Source organism: Somniosus microcephalus, chromosome 7 (assembly GCF_052327205.1).
Source record: "Somniosus microcephalus isolate GS21.2 chromosome 7, FLI_Smic_1.0, whole genome shotgun sequence".
In the NCBI taxonomy this organism is placed as follows: Eukaryota; Metazoa; Chordata; class Chondrichthyes; order Squaliformes; family Somniosidae; genus Somniosus; species Somniosus microcephalus.
In genome coordinates, this window is record NC_140993.1 from 9219041 (window position 1) to 9245049 (window position 26009).

The 26009-nt window shown below is 54.5% G+C and overlaps 1 protein-coding gene across 1 annotated transcript; it reads right to left on the reverse strand.

The window, feature by feature from the left end:
• Window positions 1-5931: 5931 nt before the first annotated feature.
• On the reverse strand, window positions 5932-25622 carry LOC147114496 (uncharacterized). The gene is made up of 6 exons (XM_085993926.1): window positions 25609-25622; window positions 24002-24252; window positions 19520-19676; window positions 17214-17367; window positions 15355-15466; window positions 5932-10288 (listed from the first exon to the last, which is right to left on the reverse strand). The coding sequence occupies exons 1-6, from the start codon at window positions 25620-25622 to the stop codon at window positions 10107-10109; spliced, it is 870 nt and encodes a 289-aa protein (XP_085850052.1). The 3' UTR covers window positions 5932-10106.
• Between the last annotated feature and the right edge of the window lie 387 nt (window positions 25623-26009).

Genomic DNA, 26009 nt, shown 5'->3' on the forward strand with positions numbered 1-26009 from the left:
CCCCTTCCCCCCTCGCCCCCCGCGACTCTCCCCCCTCCCCCCCCGCGACTCTCCCCCCTCCCCCCCTCGACTCTCCCCCCCACCCCCCTCGCGCCCCGCGACTCTCCCCCCTCCCCCCCTCGACTCTCCCCCCCACCCCCCTCGCGACTCTCACAATTCAATTCACAATTCAAATCGCTTTATTGGCATGATAAGTTACATCTTATGTTGCCAAAGCATCAAAATACATTTATGGTTTAGCACATAAACGCAGTTCTATTCATACAGTGTATAAACAGGTATATCCCTGAGTGTATAAATATACATTCGCATTGTTTATATATATTCTTTTCTTAGTTTACTGGTTGTCCCTCTGTTCATGGCAAGCTGTAACATAGTGTGCCGCCAGTGTTATACAGTTTCTCTCCTCTCCCAGTAGGAATGGGAGTTTTTGGTTGTCACTCAGATTTCTGAAATCAGGGCATATTTGTGAGAATTTTTGGTAGAAATTCTCCCTGATGCCCTGATATTTTCCACAAGCTGTGAGGAAGTGCATCTCTGTCTCCACCACTCCCTGACTGCAGTGAGAGCATATCCTGTCCTCTCTTGGCAGCCTGGTCTGCCTGTGTCTGCCTTTTTCGATCGCTAGGCTATGTTCGCTAAGTCTGTACCTTGTCAAGGTTCTTCTCAGTTTGTTATCCTTTACCATGGTCAGGTAATCAGCTATGTTGTATTGTCTGTTTAGGGCCAAGTAGCAATTGAGTTTGCTTTGGGTTTTGTTGTTTCTGCCCAATATGTCAGATATTTTTCCTTTTGCTTAGCGACGATTGTGTTGGGTCGAATTCTTTGTGTTACCCTGTCACTGTCCTGGGGCTGGTTATTGTTAGTATTGTTAGTAGTTACTTCACTGAGTCCCAGGACTAGTTGACTGAGGGTATTCTTCTTTATGGTCAGCTCTTGGCATTTCAGGGCGTCGTAGTGATAGCATTGGGGATTGCTCATTTGTAGGTGATTCCAAAATTTGGTGGCTCTTTTTTGGATAGTGATTATTAATGGATATTGGCCTAGTTCTGCCCTGCATGCATGTTTACTGTTTTCCTTTGAGTCCGGAGGATACTTTTACAGAATTCTGCATGTAGGATCTCAATTGGGTGTTTGTCCCATTTTGCAAATTCTTGTTGAGTTAGCGGTCCCCATACTTCACTGCCATAGAGTGCAATTGGTTCAATTACTGATTGAAAATTTTGAGCCAAATGCTAATTGGGATTTCTATTTGGATTGATTTTTTGATGGCATAGAAAGCCCTTCTTGCTTTCTCTTTCAGTTCATTCACAGCCAGTTTGAAGTTTCCCGTAGAACTGATTTTTAAGCCCAAGTATGTGTAGTTAGTGGTTTGTTCAATTTTGGTTGTTCCTACTGTGAAATTTATTTTGGGTCCCTGATGTTTGGATCTTTGCTGGAACACAAGGACTTTGGTTTTTTGGGGATTTATTGTCAGGGCCCAAGTCTGGCAGTACGACTCCAGCAGGTCCAGGTTTTGCTGTAGCCCCCCCTCTCCCCCCTCCCGCCCAGCGACTCTCCCCCCTCCCCCCCTCGCGCCCCGCGACCCTCCCCCCTCATGCCCAGCGACTCTCCCCCCTCGCGACTCTCCCCCCTCCCCCCCACCCCCCTCGCGCCCCGCGACTCTCCCCCCTCCCCCCGCGACTCTCCCCCTCTCGCCCAGCGACTCTCCCCCCTCCCCCCTCGCGCCCCGCAACCCTCCCCCCCCTCGCGCTCCGCGACCCTCCCCCCCTCGCGCCCCGCGACCCTCCCCCCCCTCGCGCCCCGCGACCCTCCCCCCTCGCGCCCCGCGACCCTCCCCCCTCCCCGCGACCATTCCCCCTCGCGCCCCCCCCCTGCGACCCTCCCCCCCTCGCGCCCCGCGACACTCCCCCCTCGCGCCCCTCCCCCTCCCCCCCCTCGCGCCCCTGCGACTCTCCCCCCTCCCCCCCCCTCGCGCTCCGCGACTCTCCCCCCTCACCCGCTCCCCCCCTCGCGCCCCGCGACTCTCCCCCCTCGCGCCCCGCGACTCTCCCCCCTCGCGCCCCGCAACTCTCCCCCCCGCGACTCTCCCCCCTCGCGACTCTCCCCCCTCGCCCCCCGCGACCCTCCCCCCGCGACTTTCCCCCCCTCCCCCCCTCGACTCTCCCCCCTCCCCACCTCGCCCCCGCGACTCTCCCCCCACCCCCCTCGCGCCCCGCGACTCTCCCCCCCCTCCCCCCCGCGACTCTCCCCCCCACCCCCCTCGCGCCCCGCGACTCTCCCCCCCCCTCCCCCCCCGCGACTCTCGCCCAGCGACTCTCCCCCCCTCGCGCCCCTCCCCCCTCGCGCCCAGCAACTCTCCCGCCTCCCCCCCGCGACCCTCCCCCTCGTGCCCCCCGCCCCTCCCCTCTCCCCCCCTCACAACCCCCCCCTGCGACCCTCCCCCCCGCGCCCCCGACCCTCCCCTCCTCGCGCCCCTCCCGACCCTCCCCCCTCGCGCCCCCGACCCTCGCGACCCTCCCTCCCCCCCTCGCGCCCCGCCCCCCTCGCGACCCTCCCCCCTCGCGACCCTCCCCATCCCACCCTCGCGCCCCGCGACCCTCCCCCCTCGACCCTCCCCTCGCGCCCCGCGACCCTCCCCCCCTTGCGCCCCTCCCCCTCCCCCCTCGCGCCCCTTGCGCCCCTCCCCTCCCCCCCTCGCGTCCCTCCCCCCCCTTGCGTCCCTCCCCCTCCCCCTCGCACCCCGCGACCCTCCCCCCTCGTGCGCCCCCCCGCGCCCCTCCCCCCCCTCGCGCCCCGTGATTCTCCCCTCCCCCCCCCCCGTGCCCCGTGATTCTCCCTCCCTCGTGCCCCGTGATTCTCCCCTCCCTCGTGCCCCGTGATTCTCCCCTCCCTCGTGCCCCGTGATTCTCCCCTCCCTCGGGTGGTCCAAGGGCGTCAGCGCAGCCCCGGGGACGGTTAAACTCTTCTCCGTCTCTTTCTTGAAGAAAGGCCTTGGCCACTGGGAGACGCCCAGCTCCCAACGCGAAGCCCTCCAGAACCGTAGGGATCTGACACGCCAATTCTAGAACCTTCCCGAAAGTCAAGTTCGGTAGTCGAGGACAAGGGCCGCACCCTTCAGTGCGAGCCCGAGCATTACTGAGAGAATGGGGTGAAGGGTCGAGGCTCAGAGCTCGGCAACAAGAGTGGAAGAGTGAGGAGGCAACACCAAGGAACATAGGAACAGAAGGAGGCCATTCAGCCCCTCCAGCCTGTTCCGCCATTCAATTCCATCACGGCTGATCTGTATCTTAACTCCATCCACTCGCCGTAGTCCCATAACCTTTAATTTCTCAATTTTGAACATTTCAATTGACTCAACAGCTGTTTGGGGGACAGCGTTCCAGATTGCCACCACCCTTTGTGTGAAGGGGGCGAGGGGGAGTCGGGGCGGGGGCGAGGGGGAGTCGGGGCGGGGGCGAGGGGGAGTCGGAGGGGGAATCGGAGTGGGGGGGAGGGGGGATCGAGAGGGGGGGGGAGGGGGAATCGGAGGGGGGGAGGGGGAATCGGAGGGGGAAGCTCGGTGCGTGTGCGTCAAGTGACATCATTGGAGTGGACGAAATCCGGAGGTCACGACATTCTCACTATTCACTTCATAACTAATAAACCTGTTAACAATCCGTGACCCACACACACACCATGCCCATCTATTGGGAGGGGGGGGTGGGGTCAAGATCTTAGGCAGGGGGAGGTGGTCAGGACCCCGGGGGGGGGGGGGGGGGGGGGGGGGGGAAAGATGGTCCTAACCCGCGAGGGTGAGCCCTGTACTGAGGGAGCGCTGCACTGTCTGAGGGGCAGTACTGAGGGAGCGCTGCACTGTCGGAGGGGCAGTACTGCGGGAGCGCTGCACTGTCGGAGGGGCAGTACTGAGGAGCGCTGCACTGTCGGAGGGGCAGTACTGATGGAGTGCCGCACTGTCGGAGGGGGCAGTACTGAGGGAGCGCTGCACTGTCGGAGGGGCAGTACTGAGGGAGCGCTGCACTGTCGGAGGGGCAGTACTGAGGGAGTGCTGCACTGTCGGAGGGGCCGTCTTTCGGATGAGACATCTGCTCTCTCAGGTGGATGTAAAAGATCCCATGGCACGATTTGAAGACGAGCAGGGGAGTTATCCCCAGGTGTCCTGGGGGCCAATATTGATCCCTCAATCAACATCACTGAAACAGATTATCTGGTCATTATCACATTGCTGGAATTTTTTGAGGATGTAACTGGTAAAATAGATAAGGGAGAACCAGTGGATGTGGTGTGTTTGGACTTTCAGAAGGCTTTCGATAAGGTCCCGCATAAGAGATTAGCATGTAAAGTTAAAGCACATGGGATTGGGGGTAAGGTACTGGTCTTGGATAGAGAACTGGTTGGCAGACAGGAAGCAAAGAGTTGGAATAAATGGGTCTTTTTTCCGAGTGGCAGGCAGTGACTAGTGGGGTACCGCAGGGATCGGTGCTAGGACCCCAGCTATTCACAATATATATTAATGGTCTAGACGAGGGAACTAGATGTAATATCTCCAAGTTTACAGATGTCACAAAGCTGGGTGGGCGTGTGTGCTGTGAGGAGGCTGAGAAACTCCAGTATGATTTGGACAGGTTGGGTGATTGGGCAGAAGCATGGCAGATGCAGTATAATGTGGATAAATGCGAGGTTATCTACTTTGGTGGCAAAAACAAGGCGGCAGATTATTATCTGAATGGCAATAGATTGGGAGAAGGGGAAGTGCAACAAGACCTGGGTGTCCTTGTGCACCAGTCGCTGAAGGTAAGCATGCAGGTGCAGCAGGCGGTTAAGGCGGCAAATGGTATGTTGGCCTTCGTAGCGAGAGGATTCGAGTACAGAAGCAAGGATGTCTTGCTCCAGTTGTACAGGGCCTTGGTGAGACCACACCTTGAGTATTGTGTGCAGTTTTGGTCACCTTACCTGAGGAAGGATGTTCTTGCCATGGAGGGAGTGCAGCAAAGATTCACCAGGCTGATACCTGGGATGGCAGGAATGACATATGAAGAGAGATTGGGTCGATTAGGCTTATATTCGCTAGAGTTTAGAAGAATGAGAGGGAGTCTCATTGAAACTTATAAAATTCTAACAGGACTAGACAGGCTAGATGCAGGAAGGATGTTCCCGATGGTGGGGGAGTCCAGAACCAGGGGTCACAGTCTAAGGATAAGGGGTAAGCCATTTAGGACAGAGATGAGGAAGAATTTCTTCACCCAGAGAGTGGTGAACCTGTGGCATTCTCTACCACAGAAGGCAGTTGAGGCCAATTCATTAAATATATTCAAGAAGGAGTTAGATATATTTCTTGAGGCTAAAGGGATCAAGGGATATGGGGAGAAGGCAGGGACAGGGTACTGAATTTGGATGATCAGCCATGATCTCATTGAATGGCGGAGCGGGCTCGAGGGGCCGAATGGCCTACTCCTGCTCCTATCTTCTATGTTTCTATGTTGCTGTTTGTGGGAGCTTGCTGTGCGCAAATTGGCTGCCACGTTTCCCACATTACGACAGTGACTACACTCCAAAAGTACTTCATTGGTTATAAAGCGCTTTGGGACGTCCTGAGGTTGTGAAAGGCGCTATAGAAATGTATGTCTTTCTTTTGATTATTTTTTGTACCTGTCCACTAGCTTTTAGTGATTTCTGTACCTGGACCCCTGAATCTCTCGACACCTCCACAGTTCCTCACCTTTCACCAATCCTGGGTTTTAAAAGCCCGTAGGGGGTAGGAACCCCGAGGCATCCCATGGGCTGGGGGCAGGAATGAGTTAAGAGCAGGAGACGGCGAGAATGAGACTGGATTTCAACACAGAGGAGGCAGGGAGGTGGAGCTGGGAGAAATGAGCAGTCCACCGAGAGGAGCAATGACCACGGCAGCAAGAAACAGAGATACGAAGGGTGCCAGGTGAGCGGTAAATATATTACTTGTGTTTTTATTGCACCTTCCATGTCCAACTGCAAACCATGCGATACAGCGAGAGTCAGATCTTAGAGCGCAGACATTCGACAGCAGCAAGACCCCACTTGCAGGGCGAGCAGGCCCTGCGTTTTTGGTGGTGTTAGTAGAGGGTAGAATGTTGGCCAGACAATGTCCTGGGGTCACTCACTCCGGGTCACTCACTCCGGGTCAGTCCATGTCCTGGGGGTCACTCACTCCGGGTCAGTCCATGACCTGGGGGTCACTCACTCCGGGTCAGTCCATGACCTGGGGGTCACTCACTCCAGGTCAGTCTGTGTCCTGGGGTCACTCACTCTGGGTCAGTCCGTGTCCTGGGGTCACTCACTCCAGGTCAGTCCATTTCCTGGGGGTCACTCACTCCGGGTCACTCACTCCGGGTCAGTCCATGTCCTGGGGGTCACTCAGTCCGGGTCAGTCCATGACCTGGGGGTCACTCAGTCCGGGTCAGTCCATGACCTGGGGGTCACTCAGTCCGGGTCAGTCCATGCCCTGGGGGATCACTCACTCCGGGTCACTCACTCCCGGTCACTCCATGACCTGGGGGTCACTCACTCTGGGCCAGTCCATGACCTGGGGGTCACTCACTCCGGGTCACTCCATGACCTGGGGGTCACTCACTCCGGGTAAGTCCATGTCCTGGGGTCACTCACTCCGGGCCAGTCCATGACCTGGGGGTCACTCACTCCGGGTCAGTCCATGTCCTGGGGGTCACTCACTCCCGGTCACTCCATGATCTGGGGGTCACTCACTCTGGGCCAGTCCATGACCTGGGGGTCACTCACTCCGGGTCACTCCATGACCTGGGGGTCACTCACTCCGGGTCAGTCCATGTCCTGGGGTCACTCACTCCGGGTCAGTCCATGATCTGGGGGTCACTCACTCCGGGTCACTCCATGACCTGGGGGTCACTCACTCCGGGTCAGTCCATGTCCTGGGGTCACTCACTCCGGGCCAGTCCATGACCTGGGGGTCACTCACTCCGGGTCAGTCCATGTCCTGGGGGTCACTCACTCCGGGTCAGTCCATGTCCTGGGGGTCACTCACTCCGGGTCACTCACTCCGGGTCAGTCCATGTCCTGGGGGTTAACTCACTCCGGGTCAGTCCATGTCCTGGGGGTCACTCACTCCGGGCCAGTCCATGCCCTGGGGTCACTCACTCCGGGTCAGTCCATGCCCTGGGGGTCACTCACTCTGGGTCAGTCCATGTCCTGGGGGTCACTCACTCCGGGCCAGTCCATGCCCTGGGGTCACTCACTCCGGGTCAGTCCATGCCCTGGGGGTCACTCACTCTGGGTCAGTCCATGTCCTGGGGGTCACTCACTCCGGGCCAGTCCATGTCCTGGGGGTCACTCACCCCGGGTCAGTCCATGTCCTGGGGGTCACTCACTCCGGGTCAGTCCATGTCCTGGGGGTCACTCACTCCGGGCCAGTCCATGTCCTGGGGGTCACTCCCCCCGGGTCAGTCCATGACCTGGGGGTCACTCACTCCGGGCCAGTCCATGTCCTGGGGGTCACTCACTCCGGGCCAGTCCATGTCCTGGGCGTCACTCACTCTGGGTCAGTCCATGTCCTGGGGGTCACTCACTCTGGGTCAGTCCATGTCCTGGGGGTCACTCACTCCGGGCCAGTCCATGTCCTGGGGGTCACTCACCCCGGGTCAGTCCATGACCTGGGGGTCACTCACTCCGGGTCAGTCCATGTCCTGGGGGTCACTCACTCCGGGCCAGTCCATGTCCTGGGGGTCACTCCCCCCGGGTCAGTCCATGACCTGGGGGTCACTCACTCCGGGCCAGTCCATGTCCTGGGGGTCACTCACTCCGGGCCAGTCCATGTCCTGGGCGTCACTCACTCCGGGTCACTCGCTCCGGGTCAGTCCATGTCCTGGGGGTTAACTCACTCCGGGCCAGTCCATGTCCTGGGGGTCACTCACTCCGGGCCAGTCCATGCCCTGGGGTCACTCACTCCGGGTCAGTCCATGCCCTGGGGGTCACTCACTCCGGGTCAGTCCATGACCTGGGGGGTCACTCACTCTGGGTCAGTCCATGTCCTGGGGGTCACTCACTCCGGGCCAGTCCATGTCCTGGGGGGTCACTCACTCCGGGCCAGTCCACGACCTGGGGGGTCACTCACTCCGGGCCAGTCCACGACCTGGGGGGTCACTCACTCCGGGTCAGTCCATGACCTGGGGGGTCACTCACTCCGGGTCAGTCCATGTCCTGGGGGGTCACTCACTCCGGGCCAGTCCACGACCTGGGGGGTCACTCACTCCGGGCCAGTCCACGACCTGGGGGGTCACTCACTCCGGGCCAGTCCATGACCTGGGGGGTCACTCACTCCAGGTCAGTCCATGTCCTGGGGGGTCACTCACTCCGGGCCAGTCTTTCGGATGAGATGTTAAACCGAGGCCCTGTCTGCCCCCTCAGGTGGATGTAAAAGTTCCCACGGCCACTATTGGAAGAAGAGCAGGGGAGTTCTCCCCGGTGTCCTGGTCAGTATTTATTCCTCAACCAACACCACTGAAAAAACAGAATATCTGGTCACTATCACATTGCTGTTTGTGGGAGTTGCTGTGTGCAAATTGGCTGCCGCGTTTCCCACTTTACAACAGTGACTACATTGCAAAAAGTAATTTGTTGTCTGTAAAGCGCTTTGGGATGTCCTGATGCAAGTTAATCACATAAAATAATTGGAAGCAAATGGATGAGCGGGTAGCGGAGAGAGCGGGCTTTAGTTCAGGATCAGTCGAGAACAGGCACAGGCTCCAACACCTGCGGGAGAGGCAGAGAGCGAGAGCGCAATGGGCTGCATGCGGAGCCTCAGCCCCACTACAAGGGTTGCACAGGCACGTTCTACCGAGAGGCCAATCACTACAGCCTGTCGAGAACAGAGCCTCTCCCCGCCCTCAGATCAGATACAAAAAATAATCAAGCTCAGCCTTTAGTGATTAAACATTTCGGTTTCAAAAACAAATCAATGGAATCAGAGTTTGAGACAGAGCAGTGAAGTAACCGGTGTACAATATAAAAGGACTTCTCCCTCCCCCCGCCCACCCCCATTTTAATTGGGTGCTACCACTCTCGGCTGGGAAGGTGGGGGGGCGACAGACCGAGCCACGGCATCTCTCCATCTGCGGCAATCACCACTCTGTGACCCGCAATATGATTCAAACCCAGCAATCAGGAGAAAGACAGGACCCCCAATTCAGAGGTCAAGGGCAAGTGGGGAGTGGAGGGGGTTAGAGCGGTTGCGGTTTAGAACACCTCCCCATCAGAGGCACCCGGTATCAGTGTCCAACACTCCCAGGGCAGGTACAGCACAGGTTAGATACAGAGTAAAGCTCCCTCTACACTGTCTCATCAAACACTCCCAGGGCAGGTACAGCACAGGTTAGATACAGAGTAAAGCTCCCTCTACACTGTCCCATCAAACACTCCCAGGGCAGGTACAGCATGGGTTAGATACAGAGTAAAGCTCCCTCTACATTGTACCAAACATTCCCAGGGCAGGTACAGCACGGGTTTAGATACAGAGTAAAGCTCCCTCTACACTGTCCCATGAAACACTCCCAGGGCAGGTACAGCACGGGTTAGATACAGAGTAAAGCTCCCTCTACATTGTACCATCAAACATTCCCAGGGCAGGTACCGTGTGGGTTAGATTCAGAGTAAAGCTCCCTCTACACTGGCCCATCAAACACTCCCAGGGCAGGTACAGCACGGGTTAGATACAGAGTAAAGCTCCCTCTACACTGTGCCATCAAACACTCCCAGGGCAGGTACAGCACGGGTTAGATACAGAGTAAAGCTCCCTCTACACTGTCCCATCAAACACTCCCAGGGCAGGTACAGCACGGGGTAGATACAGAGTAAAACTCCCTCTACACTGTCCCGGGGGCCCGAATGAGAGGAAGGGAGGGAGGAGGAAACAGCAAGAAGGAAAAGTTCAGCAATTGGCGCGGCTGAACGAAGATCAGCCTAAATCCCGGAATCATGGAATCTACGAGCGATAGGAATCAAATCTCCTTCCCTCCCAATAACCCCGCTTTCATCTCACGATGGTCGGGCGGGACGGGGTTGAGGAGCGCCCCCCCCCCCAGCCTTTCCTTCCGACCCGCCGTTCAATCCTCAGCCGCCATCTCCTCGTCCGAGGCCTGCTCCGGAGCGAGCGCTCGCAGGTTGTTGACGCGGATGCTGGTGATGCCAGGGCAGGTCGCCATCAGCCCGCTGATCCCAGGCAGCGTCACGCCCGTCCCGTCGAGGTTCAGCTGGCCCACCTTGGTCTGGCTCAGGTACTTGAGGCCTGGAAACCAGAGCACACCAGAGTACGTCGGTCAGCTCGTTCGGCAAGAGTTATAAGCCGCACCCTCACGCCAGTCTAGAAGAGCTGAGGGTGCGGCTTATGTAACATTACATAGAAAAGATAACACAGGCCGCTCGACTCAATCAGCTCTCCACACTTGCAGTACCCTAATCCCATATGCCTGCCCTGTTCCCAGGTCCCATTATCATCCTTTCACACAAAGGGTAGTGGAAATCTGGAACACTCTCCCTTAAAAATCTGTTGAGTCTGGGGGGGGGGGGGTAAGGGTATTAAGGGTTCCGGAACCAAGGCGGGTAGATGGAGTAAAGATACAGATCAGCCACGATCTAATTGAATGGCAGAACAGGCGCGATGTTCCTTTCCTTCACCCGTCTATCTCACCTGTTCTTCAGTGTTGACCCGGTCTCTGTCTCAATCACTGACTCCGGGAGTGAATTCCGCAGCCTCACAACCCTCTGTGGAAAAGAGTTGCTCCGGCTCTCTGTCCTAAATCTCTTACATTTAATCTTATATCCCTGTCCCCTCGTTCTAGACTGCTGGAAACAGTCTGTTTCTATCTACTCTGTCCCATCCCTTCATTATTTTAAACGTTTCTATCAAATCGCCCCTTAATCTCCTCTGTTCTACCAAAGCCCCCAATTTTTCCAGTCGTTCTCTAGTTGTATTTCCTCACACCAGGCAACATCCCGGTGAATCCGCCTCTATTGCCTCAACACCCTTCCTACAGTGTGCAGCCCAAAACTGCATGCAGTCTCCACCTGTTCACCCCATTCCCATTCAGGCTCTTTCCCAACGCTTGGAACTCCGGGCCATGGGAAAACATCAGTTCCAGGAGTAGGGAAGAACTCCATCATTCGGGTGCAGAGGAGATTTACCAGGATGTTGCCTGGGCTGGAGAATTTTAGCTGTGAGGAAAGATTGGATCGGCTGGGGTTGTTTTCTTTGGAACAGAGGAGGCTGAGGGGAGATTTAATTAAGGTGTATAAAATTATGAGGGGCCCAGATAGAGTGGATAGGAAGGACCTATTTCCCTTAGCAGAGAGGTCAATAACCAGGGGGCATAGATTTAAAGTAATTGGTAGAAGGATTAGAGGGGAGTTGAGGAGAACTTTGTTCACCCAGAGGGTGGTGAGGGTCTGGAACTCACTGCCTGAAAGGGTGGGAGAGGCAGAAACCCTCATCACATTTAAAAAGTACTTGGATATGCCCTTGAAGTGCCGTAACCTACAGGGCTACGGACCGAGAGCTGGAAAGTGGGATTAGGCTGGAGAGCTCTTTGTCGGCCGGCGCGGACACGATGGGATAATTTGTATGGATTTTCAAAAAGCATGTGATAAGGCGCCATACAAAAAATTTAAATCAAATCATGAAAAGGACCATGGTCCCTCAAGCTCGCAAGATAAAAGAAAAAGACTTGCATTTCTATAGCGCCTTTCACAACCACCAGACGGCTCAAAGCACTTTACAGCCAATGAAGTACTGTTGTAATGTAGGAAACGCGGCAGCCAATTTGCACACAGCAATGTGATAATGACCAGATAATCTGTTATAGTGATGTTGGTTGAGGGATAAATATTGGCCAGGACACTGGGGAGAACTCCCCTGCTCTTCTTCGAAATAGTGGCCACGGGATCTTTTACATCCACCTGAGAGAGCAGACGGGGCCTCGGTTTAACGTCTCATCTGAAAAACGACACCTCCGACAGTGTAGCGCTCCCTCAGTACTGCCCCTCCGACAGTGCGGCGCTCCCTCAGTACTGCCCCTCCGACAGTGCGGCGCTCCCTCAGTACTGCCCCTCCGACAGTGCGGCGCTCCCTCAGTACTGCCCCTCCGACAGTGCGGCGCTCCCTCAGTACTGTTCACAATATATATTAATGATCTGGAGGAGGGAATTGGATGTAATATCTCCAAATTTGCAGACGACACAAAGCTGGGTGGGAAGGTAAGCTGTGAGGAGGATGTCGTGAAACTCCAGTGCGATTTGGACAGGTTGGGTGATTGGGCAGAAACATGGCAAATGCACTATAATGTGGATAAATGTGAGGTCATCCACTTTGGTGGCAAAAACAGGAAGGCAGATTATTATTTGAATGGTAATAGTTTGGGAGAAGGGGAAGTGCAAAGAGACCTGGGTGTTCTTGTACACCAGTCGCTGAAGGTAAGCATGCAGGTGCAGCAGGCGGTTAAGAAGGCAAATGGTATGTTGGCCTTCGTAGCAAGAGGGTTCGAGTACAGGAACAAGGATGTCTTGCTACAGTTGTACAGGGCCTTGGTGAGACCGCACCTTGAGTATTGTGTGCAGTTTTGGTCACCTTATCTGAGGAAGGACGTTCTTGCCATGGAAGGAGTGCAGCAAAGGTTCACCAGACTGATACCTGGGATGGCAGGAATGACGTATGAGGAGAGATTGGGTCGATTGGGCTTATACTCACTGGAGTTTAGAAGATTGAGAGGGGATCTCATCGAAACCTATAAAATTCTGTCAGGCCTGGAGAGACTAGATGCAGGAAGGATGTTTCTGATGGCCGGGGAGTCCAGAACCAGGGGTCATAATCTAAGGATAAGGGGTAAGCCATCTAGGACTGAGATGAGGAGGAATTTCTTCACCGAGAGAGTGGTGAACCTGTGGAATTCTCTGTCACAGAGGGCGGTGGAGGCCAGTTCATTAAATATATTCAAGAAGGAGTTGGATATATTTCTTAAGGCTAAAGGGATCGAGGGATATGGGGAGAAGGCAGGGACAGGGTACTGAATTTGAATGATCAGCCATGATCTCATTAAATGGCGGAGCAGGCTCGAGGGGCCGAATGGCCTACTCCTGCTCCTATCTTCTATGTTTCTATGTTTATGTTTACTGCCCCTCCGACAGTGCGGCGCTCCCTCAGTACTGCCCCTCCGACAGTGCGGCGCTCCCTCAGTACTGCCCCTCCGACAGTGCGGCGCTCCCTCAGTACTGCCCCTCCGACAGTGCGGCGCTCCCTCAGTACTGCCCCTCCGACAGTGCGGCGCTCCCTCAGTACTGCCCACCTCCACAGTGCAGCACTCCCTCAGTACTGACCCTCCGACAGTGCGGCGCTCCCTCAGTACTGACCCTCCGACAGTGCCGCACTCCCTCAGTACTGCCCCTCCGACAGTGCGGCGCTCCCTCAGTACTGCCCCTCCGACAGTGCCGCACTCCCTCAGTACTGCACTGGAGTGTCAGCCTAGGTTTATGTTCTCATGACCCTGGAGTGGGACTTGAACCTACAACCTTCTGACTCAGAGGCGAGGGTGCTACCCACTGAGCCACAGCTGATACTGTACAAGATACAACGATAATGTCAGTCGTGGCTCAGTGGGCAGCACTCTTGCTTCTGGGGCAGAAGGATGTGGGTTCAAGTCCCACCCCAGACACTTGAGCACAAAATCCAGGTCAACACTCCCAGTGCAGCACTGAGGGAACGCCGCACTTTCAGAGATGCCGTCTTTTGGATGAGACGTTAAACCGAGGCCCCGCCTGCTCTCAGGTGGACGTAAAAGATCCTGTGGGCACTATTTCGAAGAAGAGCAGTGGAGTTCTCCCCCGTGTCCTGGGGCCAATATTTATCCCTCAAATAACATCACTAACACAGATTATCTGGTCATTATCACATTGCTGTTTGTGGGAGGTTGCTGTGCGGAAATTGGCTGTCGCGTTTCCTACATTACAACAGTGACTACACTTCAAAAGTACTTCAGTTGCTGTGGAGCGCTTTGAGATGTCCTGAGGTTGTGAAAGGTGCTGTAGAAAGACAAGTCTTTCTTTATAATGGAGTTATTGACCAATCGCAGCAATCAATCTCTATCAATGAGTCTCCAACAGACCCAGACATGAGGCGAGGAAAATCCCAGTGGTGGCGAGCTTTGGGAACCAGAGATCTGAAGTCAGCTGCTCCTCCCGAGCACGCGACACTCACCCCACGTCGTGTCTCCAATTACTCACAGACTCTACCCCAAAATATTATTGTCCGAGATAAATCTATGAATCGACACTAACTGCTTCCACCGTTTTCCCGAGGGAACCTGTTCCATAGACTGACCACTCGCTCACTGAAATATTGGCCCGGAATCTGCGGTGGGCAATAACGACGAACGAGTAGCGTTCTCTGTTATTACCACTTTGAAAGTGACCGCAACTTCAGGATGTAGCGCATGCGCGTCCTAACACGTCGATCCCGAAGGTGTGGTCAGTCATTCACTGCTCAGACACTGGCTGCACTGTGCGCCCCCCCACCACCCCCAAACAGCCGGCAATCAGGGAAACTGACGGAAACTTAGGCTTTTCCGCGCTAATATCACTGTTAAACACCCCATTAAATGTTAGACCGTGTGGATTAGGCGTAACTGGGGTTTTGACAACCTATTGACTGCTAAACAAACATTCTGGCCCTGAGAAACCAATTTTAATTTTGTGGAGTGTCAAATTTCTCTATTATGATAAAAATTACAATTTTTAAGAAACTTTAAAAAAAAATATTTTTTAAAATGTTTTTTAAAGCTTTGTTCATATTTATTTCAGCTTCTACCTTATCTCCATGTGATAGCCCCAATCTTTGTTTTGCTCTCTGTAACATTTTTTAAAAGTCCGGATAAAAGCAGGTTCTCTTTTCCTGGTCCCCCGGTCTGTGAGAATTCTGCAATGTGATTGGCTGCGTAGACATCTTGCTGACATCATAGCAGATCGCACTAGGGGATTCCCACGACACTGCGTTGAAATCACTTACGCGTCGGAAAAGGCAAACATCTCGGCAGAGATCTCTCCGGGGCCAGCAGCGAACACCTTTGCTTCGCCGCTGACTGCAAATTTCGGGCCAATGTTTCCGCAGATGAGTTTTGAATTTCCCCCCTTCAAGCGCAGGCCGTGTCCTCTGGTCCGACTGCTCTGGACAAGGCGAGATAGCTCGGCACGGTCTGAATGCAAGGGTCAGTGGTCACATGGCGAGTCCCAGGGGCTGGGCAAAGATAAAGGAGAGAGCCTCAGTTAAGAAGCAGTGGTGGGGGGGGTGGGGGCGGGGGAGAAAAGTACCTCGGTCGGTGATGCGAGTCCGACTTAAGTTCAACTTCACAAGTTGCTTGCAGTGCAGCAGTCCCTGTGTCACCACAGTGTCACCAACACGCGTCGATGCCAGGCTCAAAACCTGCCGGTAAACACGTTAAAAGCAGCACCGTTAGTCACCCTGTCCCAGCGACAGAACCAACCCTCCCTCCCGACCCTCCTCCTCTCCCTCCCCTCTCCCTCCCTCCTGACCCCCCTCTCCCTCCCTCCTGACCCACCTCTCCCTCCCTCCTGACCCACCTCTCCCTCCCTCCTGACCCTCCTCCTCTCTCCCTCCCCTCCCTCCCTCCTGACCCACCTCTCCCTCCCTCCTGACCCTCCTCCTCTCTCCCTCCCCTCCCTCCCTCCCCTCCCTCCCTCCTGACCCTCCTCCTCTCTCCCTCCCTGACCCCCCTCCTCTCTCCCTCCCCTCCCTCCCTCCTGACCCTCCTCCTCTCTCCCTCCCTGACCCTCCTCCTCTCTCCCTCCCTGACCCCCCTCCTCTCCCTCTCCTCCCTCCCTCCTGCCCCTCCCTCCTTCCTGACCCTCCTCCTCTCTCCCTCCCTGACCCTCCTCCTCTCTCCCTCCCTGACCCCCCTCCTCTCCCTCTCCTCCCTCCCTCCTGACCCTCCCTCCTTCCTGACCCTCCTCCTCTCCCTCCCCTCCCTCCTCCTCTCCCTCCTCCTCTCTCCCTCCCCCCCTCCTGACCCCCCTCCCCTCCGCCTCTCCCTCCCTCCCCTCCTCCTCTCCCTCTCCTCTCTCCCTCCCCCCCTCCCTCCCGCCTCTCCCTCCCTCCCATCCTCCTCTCCCTCCCCCTCCCATCCCTCCCTCCTCCTGTCCCTTCCTCCCTCCTGACCCTCCTCCTCTCCCCTCTTCTCCCTCCCCCTGTTCTACCCCCTCCTCTCCCTTCCCCCTCTGTTCTACTCCTTCCTCCCTCCACCTGTCCCCTCTCCTCAAATTTACAGCACAGAAACAGGCCATTCGGCCCAACTGATCCGTGCCGGTGTTTATGCTCCACACCAGCCTCCTCCCACCCCATCAGCATATCCTTCTATTCCTTTCTCCCTCGTTTGTTTATCCAGCTTCCCCTTAAATGCCTCGATACTATTCGCCTCAACCACTCCCTGTGGTAGCGAGTACCCAGAGAGTGGTGAGAATGTGGAAAAGAAGTTTCTCCTGAATTCCCTATTGGATTTATCAGTGACTATCTTATATTGATGGCCCCTAGTTCTGGTCTCCCCCACAAGTGGAAACATCTTCTCTACGTCGACCCTATCGAACCCTTTCAGAATTTTAAATACCTCTATCAGGTCGCCCCTCAACCTTCTCTTTTCCACAGAAAAGAGCCCCCCGCCTTTCAGTCTCTCCTGATAGTTACAACCTCTCAGTTTGGGTATCATCCTTTACAAGTATTTATCCCCCATTAGCTCCCCCTGGTTCCTTCCTGGGTCAAGAGACTGTCAGTGACCACACATAAAATGACCACCAGAGGGTGTAAGAGAGCAACGGACCACTGACCCACTGCCTGCGTCTGAGGGAACATATTCCACAGATTGACCGCCCGCCACACCCCACACCACCCCGCCACACCCCCCCTTCCCACCCCGCCACACCCCCCCATCCCACCCCGCCACACCCCCCCATCCCACCCACCCTGTCCCGCCCCAACCCCACCCCCCGCAACCCCACCCACTCAGTCCCGCTCCGCCCCACCCTGCCCAACCCCCGCCCGCACACCCTGCCCCCCGCCCGCTCTACCCCCGCCCGCACACCCTGCCCCCCCACCCGCCCAGATTCCTCAGTCTATCCTGACGACGGGTCTGTGCCTATCTTTGAGCTTTGTTCCTGACCTGTAAATGGGGCAGGCTCCGGATACACCGGGCCACGCCCTTGCTGCTGACATTCGTGCGGTCAAGGCAGAGTTCCTCAAGGTCCTTCAGAGGCTGCAGGTGAACTAATCCGGCATCTGTCACCAGCGTGTTACTCAGGGAGAGCTTGGTCAACCTACAGAAGCAGAGGGCAGCCATTAGCGAGCCGCTGTCCGAGCAGAACATCAACCATCAACGTTCAAAAACGAGGACCACACGCCCTGCGCAACCGTGCACTCACACCGCTCGAAAATGCGCACACATACTGCGCGCAAACACACTCAACACGGCGCACAAACACATGGTGCGCACAAACACAAGCCCCGTTCCAGCAGGCGTCACAGGGAGGTCATCAGAAGGGTTCGGGCGGCACAGGGTTAGGGTTAGGATTGAGGGATCACTGAACGGTGATCAGAGGCAAGGCTCCCCAGTATAATCAGTCAATGCCTCCACTCAGGACAGACCAGTGAGCGGTCAGTTTGACTCTCTCTGGACAGACCAGTGAGCGGTCAGTTTGACTCTCTCTGGACAGACCAGTGAGCGGTCAGTTTGACTCTCTCTGGACAGACCAGTGAGCGGTCAGTTTGACTCTCTCTGGACAGACCAGTGAGCGGTCAGTTTGACTCTCAGGACAGACCAGTGAGCGGTCAGTTTGATTCTCTGGACAGACCAGTGAGCGGTCAGTTTGACTCTCAGGACAGACCAGTGAGCGGTCAGTTTGACTCTCTCTGGACAGACCAGTGAGCGGTCAGTTTGACTCTCTCTGGACAGACCAGTGAGCGGTCAGTTTGACTCTCAGGACAGACCAGTGAGCGGTCAGTTTGATTCTCTGGACAGACCAGTGAGCGGTCAGTTTGACTCCCTCTGGACAGACCAGTGAGCGGTCAGTTTGATTCTCTGGACAGACCAGTGAGCGGTCAGTTTGACTCTCTCTGGACAGACCAGGGAGCAGTCAGTTTGACTCTCTCTGGACAGACCAGTGAGCGGTCAGTTTGACTCTCTGGACAGACAAGGGAGCGGTCAGTTTGACTCTCTCTGGACAGACCAGTGAGCGGTCAGTTTGATTCTCTGGACAGACCAGGGAGCGGTCAGTTTGACTCTCTCTGGACAGACCAGTGAGCGGTCAGTTTGACTCTCTGGACAGACCAGGGAGCGGTCAGTTTGACTCTCTGGACAGACCAGGGAGCGGTCAGTTTGACTCTCTGGACAGACCAGGGAGCGGTCAGTTTGACTCTCTCTGGACAGACCAGGGAGCGGTCAGTTTGACTCTCTCTGGACAGACCAGTGAGCGGTCAGTTTGATTCTCTGGACAGACCAGTGAGCGGTCAGTTTGATTCTCAGGACAGACCAGTGAGCGGTCAGTTTGATTCTCAGGACAGACCAGTGAGCGGTCAGTTTGACTCTCTGGACAGACCAGTGAGTGGTCAGTTTGACTCTCAGGACAGACCAGTGAGCGGTCAGTTTGACTCTCTCTGGACAGACCAGTGAGCGGTCAGTTTGACTCTCTCTGGACAGACCAGTGAGCGGTCAGTTTGATTCTCAGGACAGACCAGTGAGCGGTCAGTTTGATTCTCAGGACAGACCAGTGAGCGGTCAGTTTGACTCTCTGGACAGACCAGTGAGTGGTCAGTTTGACTCTCAGGACAGACCAGTGAGCGGTCAGTTTGACTCTCTCTGGACAGACCAGTGAGCGGTCAGTTTGACTCTCTCTGGACAGACCAGTGAGCGGTCAGTTTGACTCTCTGGACAGACCAGTGAGTGGTCAGTTTGACTCTCTGGACAGACCAGTGAGTGGTCAGTTTGACTCTCAGGATAGACCAGTGAGCGGTCAGTTTGACTCTCTCTGGACAGACCAGTGAGCGGTCAGTTTGACTCTCTGGACAGACCAGTGAGTGGTCAGTTTGACTCTCTGGACAGACCAGTGAGTGGTCAGTTTGACTCTCAGGACAGACCAGTGAGCGGTCAGTTTGACTCTCTCTGGACAGACCAGTGAGCAGTCAGTTTGATTCTTAGGCCAGACCAGTGGGCGGTCAGTTTGACTCTCAGGACAGACCAGTGAGCGGTCAGTTTGACACTCTGTGCCTCAGTACTGCCCGGAGCGGTGCATTTCTCCACTCGGCCCACGCTGCCGCTTCAGTGCAGAGTATTAATGCTCCTCACAGCACGTGTCGCGGGGTTGGCAGCCTGTGACTCACGCACGCGCCCTTCCAATCAGCCCAGGCGCGACCCGCCATTCACAGCTACCAGTTGGTGAGAGCGCCCGGTTGTGCGAGGGTTGGTGAATTTACCTCAGCAGCCTGGCGAGATGGCTGACGCCTTCGTCGGTGACCTGCGTGTAGTCGGTGAGGTCGAGCTCGATCAGTCGCTCCAGGAGAGAGAGGAAGCGGAGTCCGGAGTCACTCACCGTGTGCCTGTCCGGCAGCTTCAGGTGTGTCAGCTTCAGACCTGCGGCAACAGATGGAGCAAGGTGAGCGCGCAGTGCCCAACCCACACCTCTCATTAGGAAACACAGTGCAGCCCGTCAAACTCTAATCTGGCGCAAGACCCTGTCCAATAGGTAGAAATACGTCCAAACAGGCGGTGTGCAGAGAGACACAAGACACAGAGTAAAGCTCCCTCTACACTGTCCCAGCAAACACTCCCGGGACAGGTACAGCACGGGTGAGATACAGGGTAAAGCTCCCTCAACACTGTCCCAGCAAACACTCCCGGGACAGGTACAGCACGGGGTTAGATACAGAGTAAAGCTCCCTCTACACTGTCCCATCAAACACTCCCAGGGCAGGTACAGCACGGGTTAGATACAGAGTAAAGCTCCTTCTACACTGTCCCATCAAACACTCCCAGGACAGGTACAGCACAGGTTAGATACAGAGTAAAGCTCCCTCTACACTGTCCCATCAAACACTCCCAGGGCAGGTACAGCACGGGTTAGATACAGAGTAAAACTCCCTCTACACTGTCCCATCAAACACTTCCAGGGCAGGTACAGCACGGGTTAGATACAGAGTAAAGCTCCCTCTACACTGTCCCATCAAACACTCCCAGGGCAGGTACAGCACAGGTTAGATACAGAGTAAAGCTCCCTCTACACTGTCCCATCAAACACTCCCAGGGCAGGTACAGCACAGGTTAGATACAGAGTAAAGCTCCCTCTACACTGTCCCATCAAACACTCCCAGGGCAGGTACAGCACGGGTTAGATACAGGGTGAAGCTCCCTCTACACTGTCCCATCAAACACTCCCAGGGCAGGTACAGCACAGGTTAGATACAGAGTAAAGCTCCCTCTACACTGTTCCATCAAACACTCCCAGGGCAGGTACAGCACGGGTTAGGTACAGCGTAAAGCTCCCTCTACACTGTCCCAGCAACCATTCCCAAGGCAAGTACAGCACGGTTAGATACAGAGTAAAGCTCCCTCTACACCGTCCCATCAATCACTCCCAGGGCAGGTACAACACGGGTTAGATACAGAGTAAAGCTCCTTTGACACTGACCCATCAAACACTCCCGGGGCAGGTACAGCACGGGTTAGATACAGAGTAAAGCTCCCTCTACACTGTCCCATCAAACACTCCCACGGCAGGTACAGAATGGGTTAGATACAGAGTAAAGCTCCCTCTACACTGTCCCATCAAACACTCCCAGGGCATCAACACTGTCCCCATCAAACACTCCCAGGGCAGGTACAGCACGGGTAAGATACAGAGTAAAGCTCCCTCTACACTGTCCCATCAAACACTCCCAGGGGAGGTACAGCACGGGTTAGATACAGAGTAAAGCTCCCTCTACACTGTCCCCATCAAACACTCCCAGGGCAGGTACAGCACGGGTTAGATACACAGTAAAGCTCCCTCTGCACTGTCCCATCAAACACTTCCAGGGCAGGTACAGCACGGGTTAGATACAGGGTGAAGCTCCCTCTACACTGTCCCATCAAACACTCCCAGGGCAGGTACAGCACGGGTTAGATACAGAGTAAAGCTCCCTCTACACTGTCCCATCAAACACTCCCAGGGCATCTACACTGTCCCCATCAAACACTCCCAGGGCAGGTACAGCACGGGTGAGATACAGAGTAAAGCTCCCTCGACACTGTCCCATCAAACACTCCCAGGGCAGGTACAGCACGGGTTAAATACAGAGTAAAGCTCCCTCTACACTGTCCCATCAAACACTCCCAGGGCAGGTACAGCACGGGTTAGATACAGAGTAAAGCTCCCTCCACACTGTCCCATCAAACACTCCCAGGGCAGGTACAGCACGGGTTAGATACAGAGTAAAGCTCCCTCTACACTGTCCCATCAAACACTCCCAGGACAGCTCCAGCACAGGTTAGATACATAGTAAAGCTCCCTCTACACTGTCCCATCAAACACTCCCAGGACAGGTACAGCACAGGTTAGATACAGAGTAAAGCTCCCTCTACACTGTCCCATCAAACACCCCCAGGGCAGGTACAGCACGGGTTAGATACAGAGTAAAGCTTCCTGTACACTGTCCCATCAAACACTCCAAGGGCAGGTGCAGCATGGGTTAGATACAGAGTAAAGATCCCTCTACACTGTCCCATCACACACTCCCAGGGCAGGTACAGCACGGGTTAGATACAGAGTAAAGCTCCCTCTACACTGTCCCATCAAACACTCCCAGGGCAGGTACAGCACGGGTTAGATACAGAGTAAAGCTCCCTCTACACTGCCCCATCAAACACTCCCAGGGCAGGTACAGCACGGGTTAGATACAGAGTAAAACTCCCTCGACACTGTCCCATCAAACACTCCCAGGGCAGGTACAGCACGGGTTCGATACAGAGTAAAGCTCCCTCTACACTGTCCCATCAAACACTCCCAGGGAGGGTACAGCACGGGTTAGATACAGAGTAAAGCTCCCTCTACACTGTCCCATCAAACACTCCCAGGGCATCAACACTGTCCCCATCAAACACTCCCAGGGCAGGTACAGCACGGGTAAGATACAGAGTAAAGCTCCCTCTACACTGTCCCATCAAACACTTCCAGGGCAGGTACAGCACGGGTTAAATACAGAGTAAAGCTCCCTCTACACTGTCCCATCAAACACTCCCAGGGCAGGTACAGCACGGGTTAGATACAGAGTAAAGCTCCCTCTACACTGTCCCATCAAACACTCCCAGGGCAGGTACAGCACGGGTTAGATACAGAGTAAAGCTCCCTCTACACTGTCCCCTCAAACACTCCCAGGGCAGGTACAGCACGGGTTAGATACAGAGTAAAGCTCCCTCTACACTGTCCCATCAAACACTCCCAGGGCATCTACACTGTCCCCATCAAACACTCCCAGGGCAGGTACAGCACGGGTGAGATACAGAGTAAAGCTCCCTCGACACTGTCCCATCAAACACTCCCAGGGCAGGTCCAGCACGGGTTAAATACAGAGTAAAGCTCCCTCTACACTGTCCCATCAAACACTCCCAGGGCAGGTACAGCACGGGTTAGATACAGAGTAAAGCTCCCTCCACACTGTCCCATCAAACACTCCCAGGACAGCTCCAGCACAGGTTAGATACAGAGTAAAGCTCCCTCTACACTGTCCCATCAAACACCCCCAGGGCAGGTACAGCACGGGTTAGATACAGAGTAAAGCTTCCTGTACACTGTCCCATCAAACACTCCAAGGGCAGGTGCAGCACGGGTTAGATACAGAGTAAAGATCCCTCTACACTGTCCCATCACACACTCCCAGGGCAGGTACAGCACAGGTTAGATACAGAGTAAAGCTCCCTCTACACTGTCCCATCAAACACTCCCAGGGCAGGTACAGCACGGGTTAGATACAGAGTAAAGCTCCCTCTACACTGTCCCATCAAACACTCCCAGGGCAGGTACAGCACGGGTTAGATACAGAGTAAAGCTCCCTCTACACTGTCCCATCAAACACTCCCAGGGCAGGTACAGCACGGGGTTAGATACAGAGTAAAGCTCCCTCTACACTGCCCCATCAAACACTCCCAGGGCAGGTACAGCACGGGTTAGATACAGAGTAAAACTCCCTCTACACTGTCCCATCAAACACTCCCAGGGCAGGTACAGCACGGGTTCGATACAGAGTAAAGCTCCCTCTACACTGTCCCATCAAACACTCCCAGGGTAGGTACAGCACGGGTTAGATACAGAGTAAAGCTCCCTCTACACAGTCCCATCAAACACTCCCAGGGCAGGTACAGCATGGGTTAGATACAGAGTAAAACTCCCTCTACACTGTCCCATCAAACACTCCCAGGGAGGGTACAGCACGGGTTAGATACAGAGTAAAGCTCCCTCTACACTGTCCCATCAAACACTCCCAGGGCAGGTACAGCACGGGGTAGATACAGAGTAAAGCTCCCTCTACACTGTCCCATCACACACTCCCAGGGCAGGTACAGCACGGGTTAGATACAGAGTAAAGCTCCCTCTACACTGTTCCATCAAACACTCCCAGGGCAGGTACAGCACGGGTTAGATACAGAGTAAAGCTCCCTCTACACTGCCCCATCAAACACTCCCAGGGCAGGTACAGCACGGGTTAGATACAGAGTGAAGCTCCCTCTACACTGTCCCATCAAACACTCCCAGGGCAGGTACAGCACGGGTTAGATACAGAGTAAAGCTCCTGTGTGAGTTGGCGAATGCTCAATGGGTTGAGTTGGGCCCCAGCTCATCTGATGTAAGACAGTGAAAAGCCAGCGGAGAGGGTGGAGCCTGTTACGGTTCAGTTTGATTTTTGTTCTGAGCGTCACTGCCTAACCTGAGATAATCTCCAGCGTGACGTCGCCACTGAGTGACTGAAGTCCAGACAAGCTGAGCGAGGATAGAGCGGGGTGAGAGCTCAGTGCCCGGAGCGAGCTCTCCTTGATGTCCGTGTTGTCCAGGTGCAGCGTCTGTAGAGCCAGCAGATCCTTCAGCGCAGAGACATCACACACCTGGAGGAGAGGAGGCGGGAAATTGCAGCAAATGCGAATGGGGACAGACGTATCATAACACGCAGTATTCAACGTTCTCACACATCATAACACGCAGTATTCAACGTTCTCACACATCATAACACGCAGTATTCAACGTTCTCACACATGATAACACGCAGTATTCAACGTTCTCACACATCATAACACGCAGTATTCAACGTTCTCACACATCATAACACGCAGTATTCAACGTTCTCACACATGATAACACGCAGTATTCAACGCTCTCTCGCACATCATAACACGCAGTATTCAACGCTCTCTCGCACATCATAACACGCAGTATTCAACGCTCTCTCACACATCATAACACGCAGTATTCAACGTTCTCACACATGATAACACGCAGTATTCAACGCTCTCTCACACATAACACGCAGTATTCAACGCTCTCTCACATCATAACACGCAGTATTCAACGCTCTCACACATGATAACACGCAGTATTCAACGCTCTCTCACACATCATAACACGCAGTATTCAACGCTCTCTCACACATCATAACACGCAGTATTCAACGCTCTCACACATGATAACACGCAGTATTCAACGCTCTCTCACACATCATAACACGCAGTATTCAACGCTCTCTCACACATCATAACACGCAGTATTCAGCGATCTCACACATAACACGCAGTATTCAACGTTCTCACACATCATAACACGCAGTATTCAACGCTCTCTCACACATCATAACACGCAGTATTCAACGCTCTCACACATAACACGCAGTATTCAGCGCTCACACATCATAACACGCAGTATTCAACGCTCTCACACATAACACGCAGTATTCAACGCTCTCACACATCATAACACGCAGTATTCAACACTCACACACCATAACACGCAGTATTCAACATTCTCGCACATCATAACACGCAGTATTCAACACTCACACATCATAACACGCAGTATTCAACGCTCTCACACATCATAACACGCAGTATTCAACACTCACACACCATAACACGCAGTATTCAACACTCTCGCACATCATAACACGCAGTATTCAACACTCACACATCATAACACGCAGTATTCAACGCTGACACATCATAACACGCAGTATTCAACGCTGACACATCATAACATGCAGTATTCAACACACACACACATCATTCAACGCTCTCACACAACACGCAGTATTCAACACACATCATAACACACAGTATTCAACACGCTCACACGTCATAACATGCAGTATTCAACGCTCTCACATTGCATGTAGTATTCAACGCACTCATCATAACACGCAGTATTCAACGCTCACACATAACACGCAGTATTCAACACGCTCACACACAACACGCAGTTATCAACACGCTCACACGTCATAACACGCAGTATTCAACACACACATAACACGCAGTATTCAACACTCACATCATAACACGCATAATTCAACACGCTCACACATAACAGTATTCAACACGCTCTCACACATCATAACACGCAGTATTCAACGCTCACAACACGCAGTATTCAACGCTCACACACATCATAACACGCAGTATTCAACGCTGACACATCATAACACGCAGTATTCAACTCTCACACAACATGCAGTATTCAACGCTCTCACACATCATAACGCGCATTATTCAACACACTCACACATCATAACAGGCAGTATTCAACGCTCACACATAACAGTATTCAACGCTCACACATAACACGCCATATTCAACGCTCACACATCATAACAAGCAGTATTCAACACACGTCATAACACGCAGTATTCAATACTCTCACACATCATAACACGCAGTATTCAACGCTCTCTC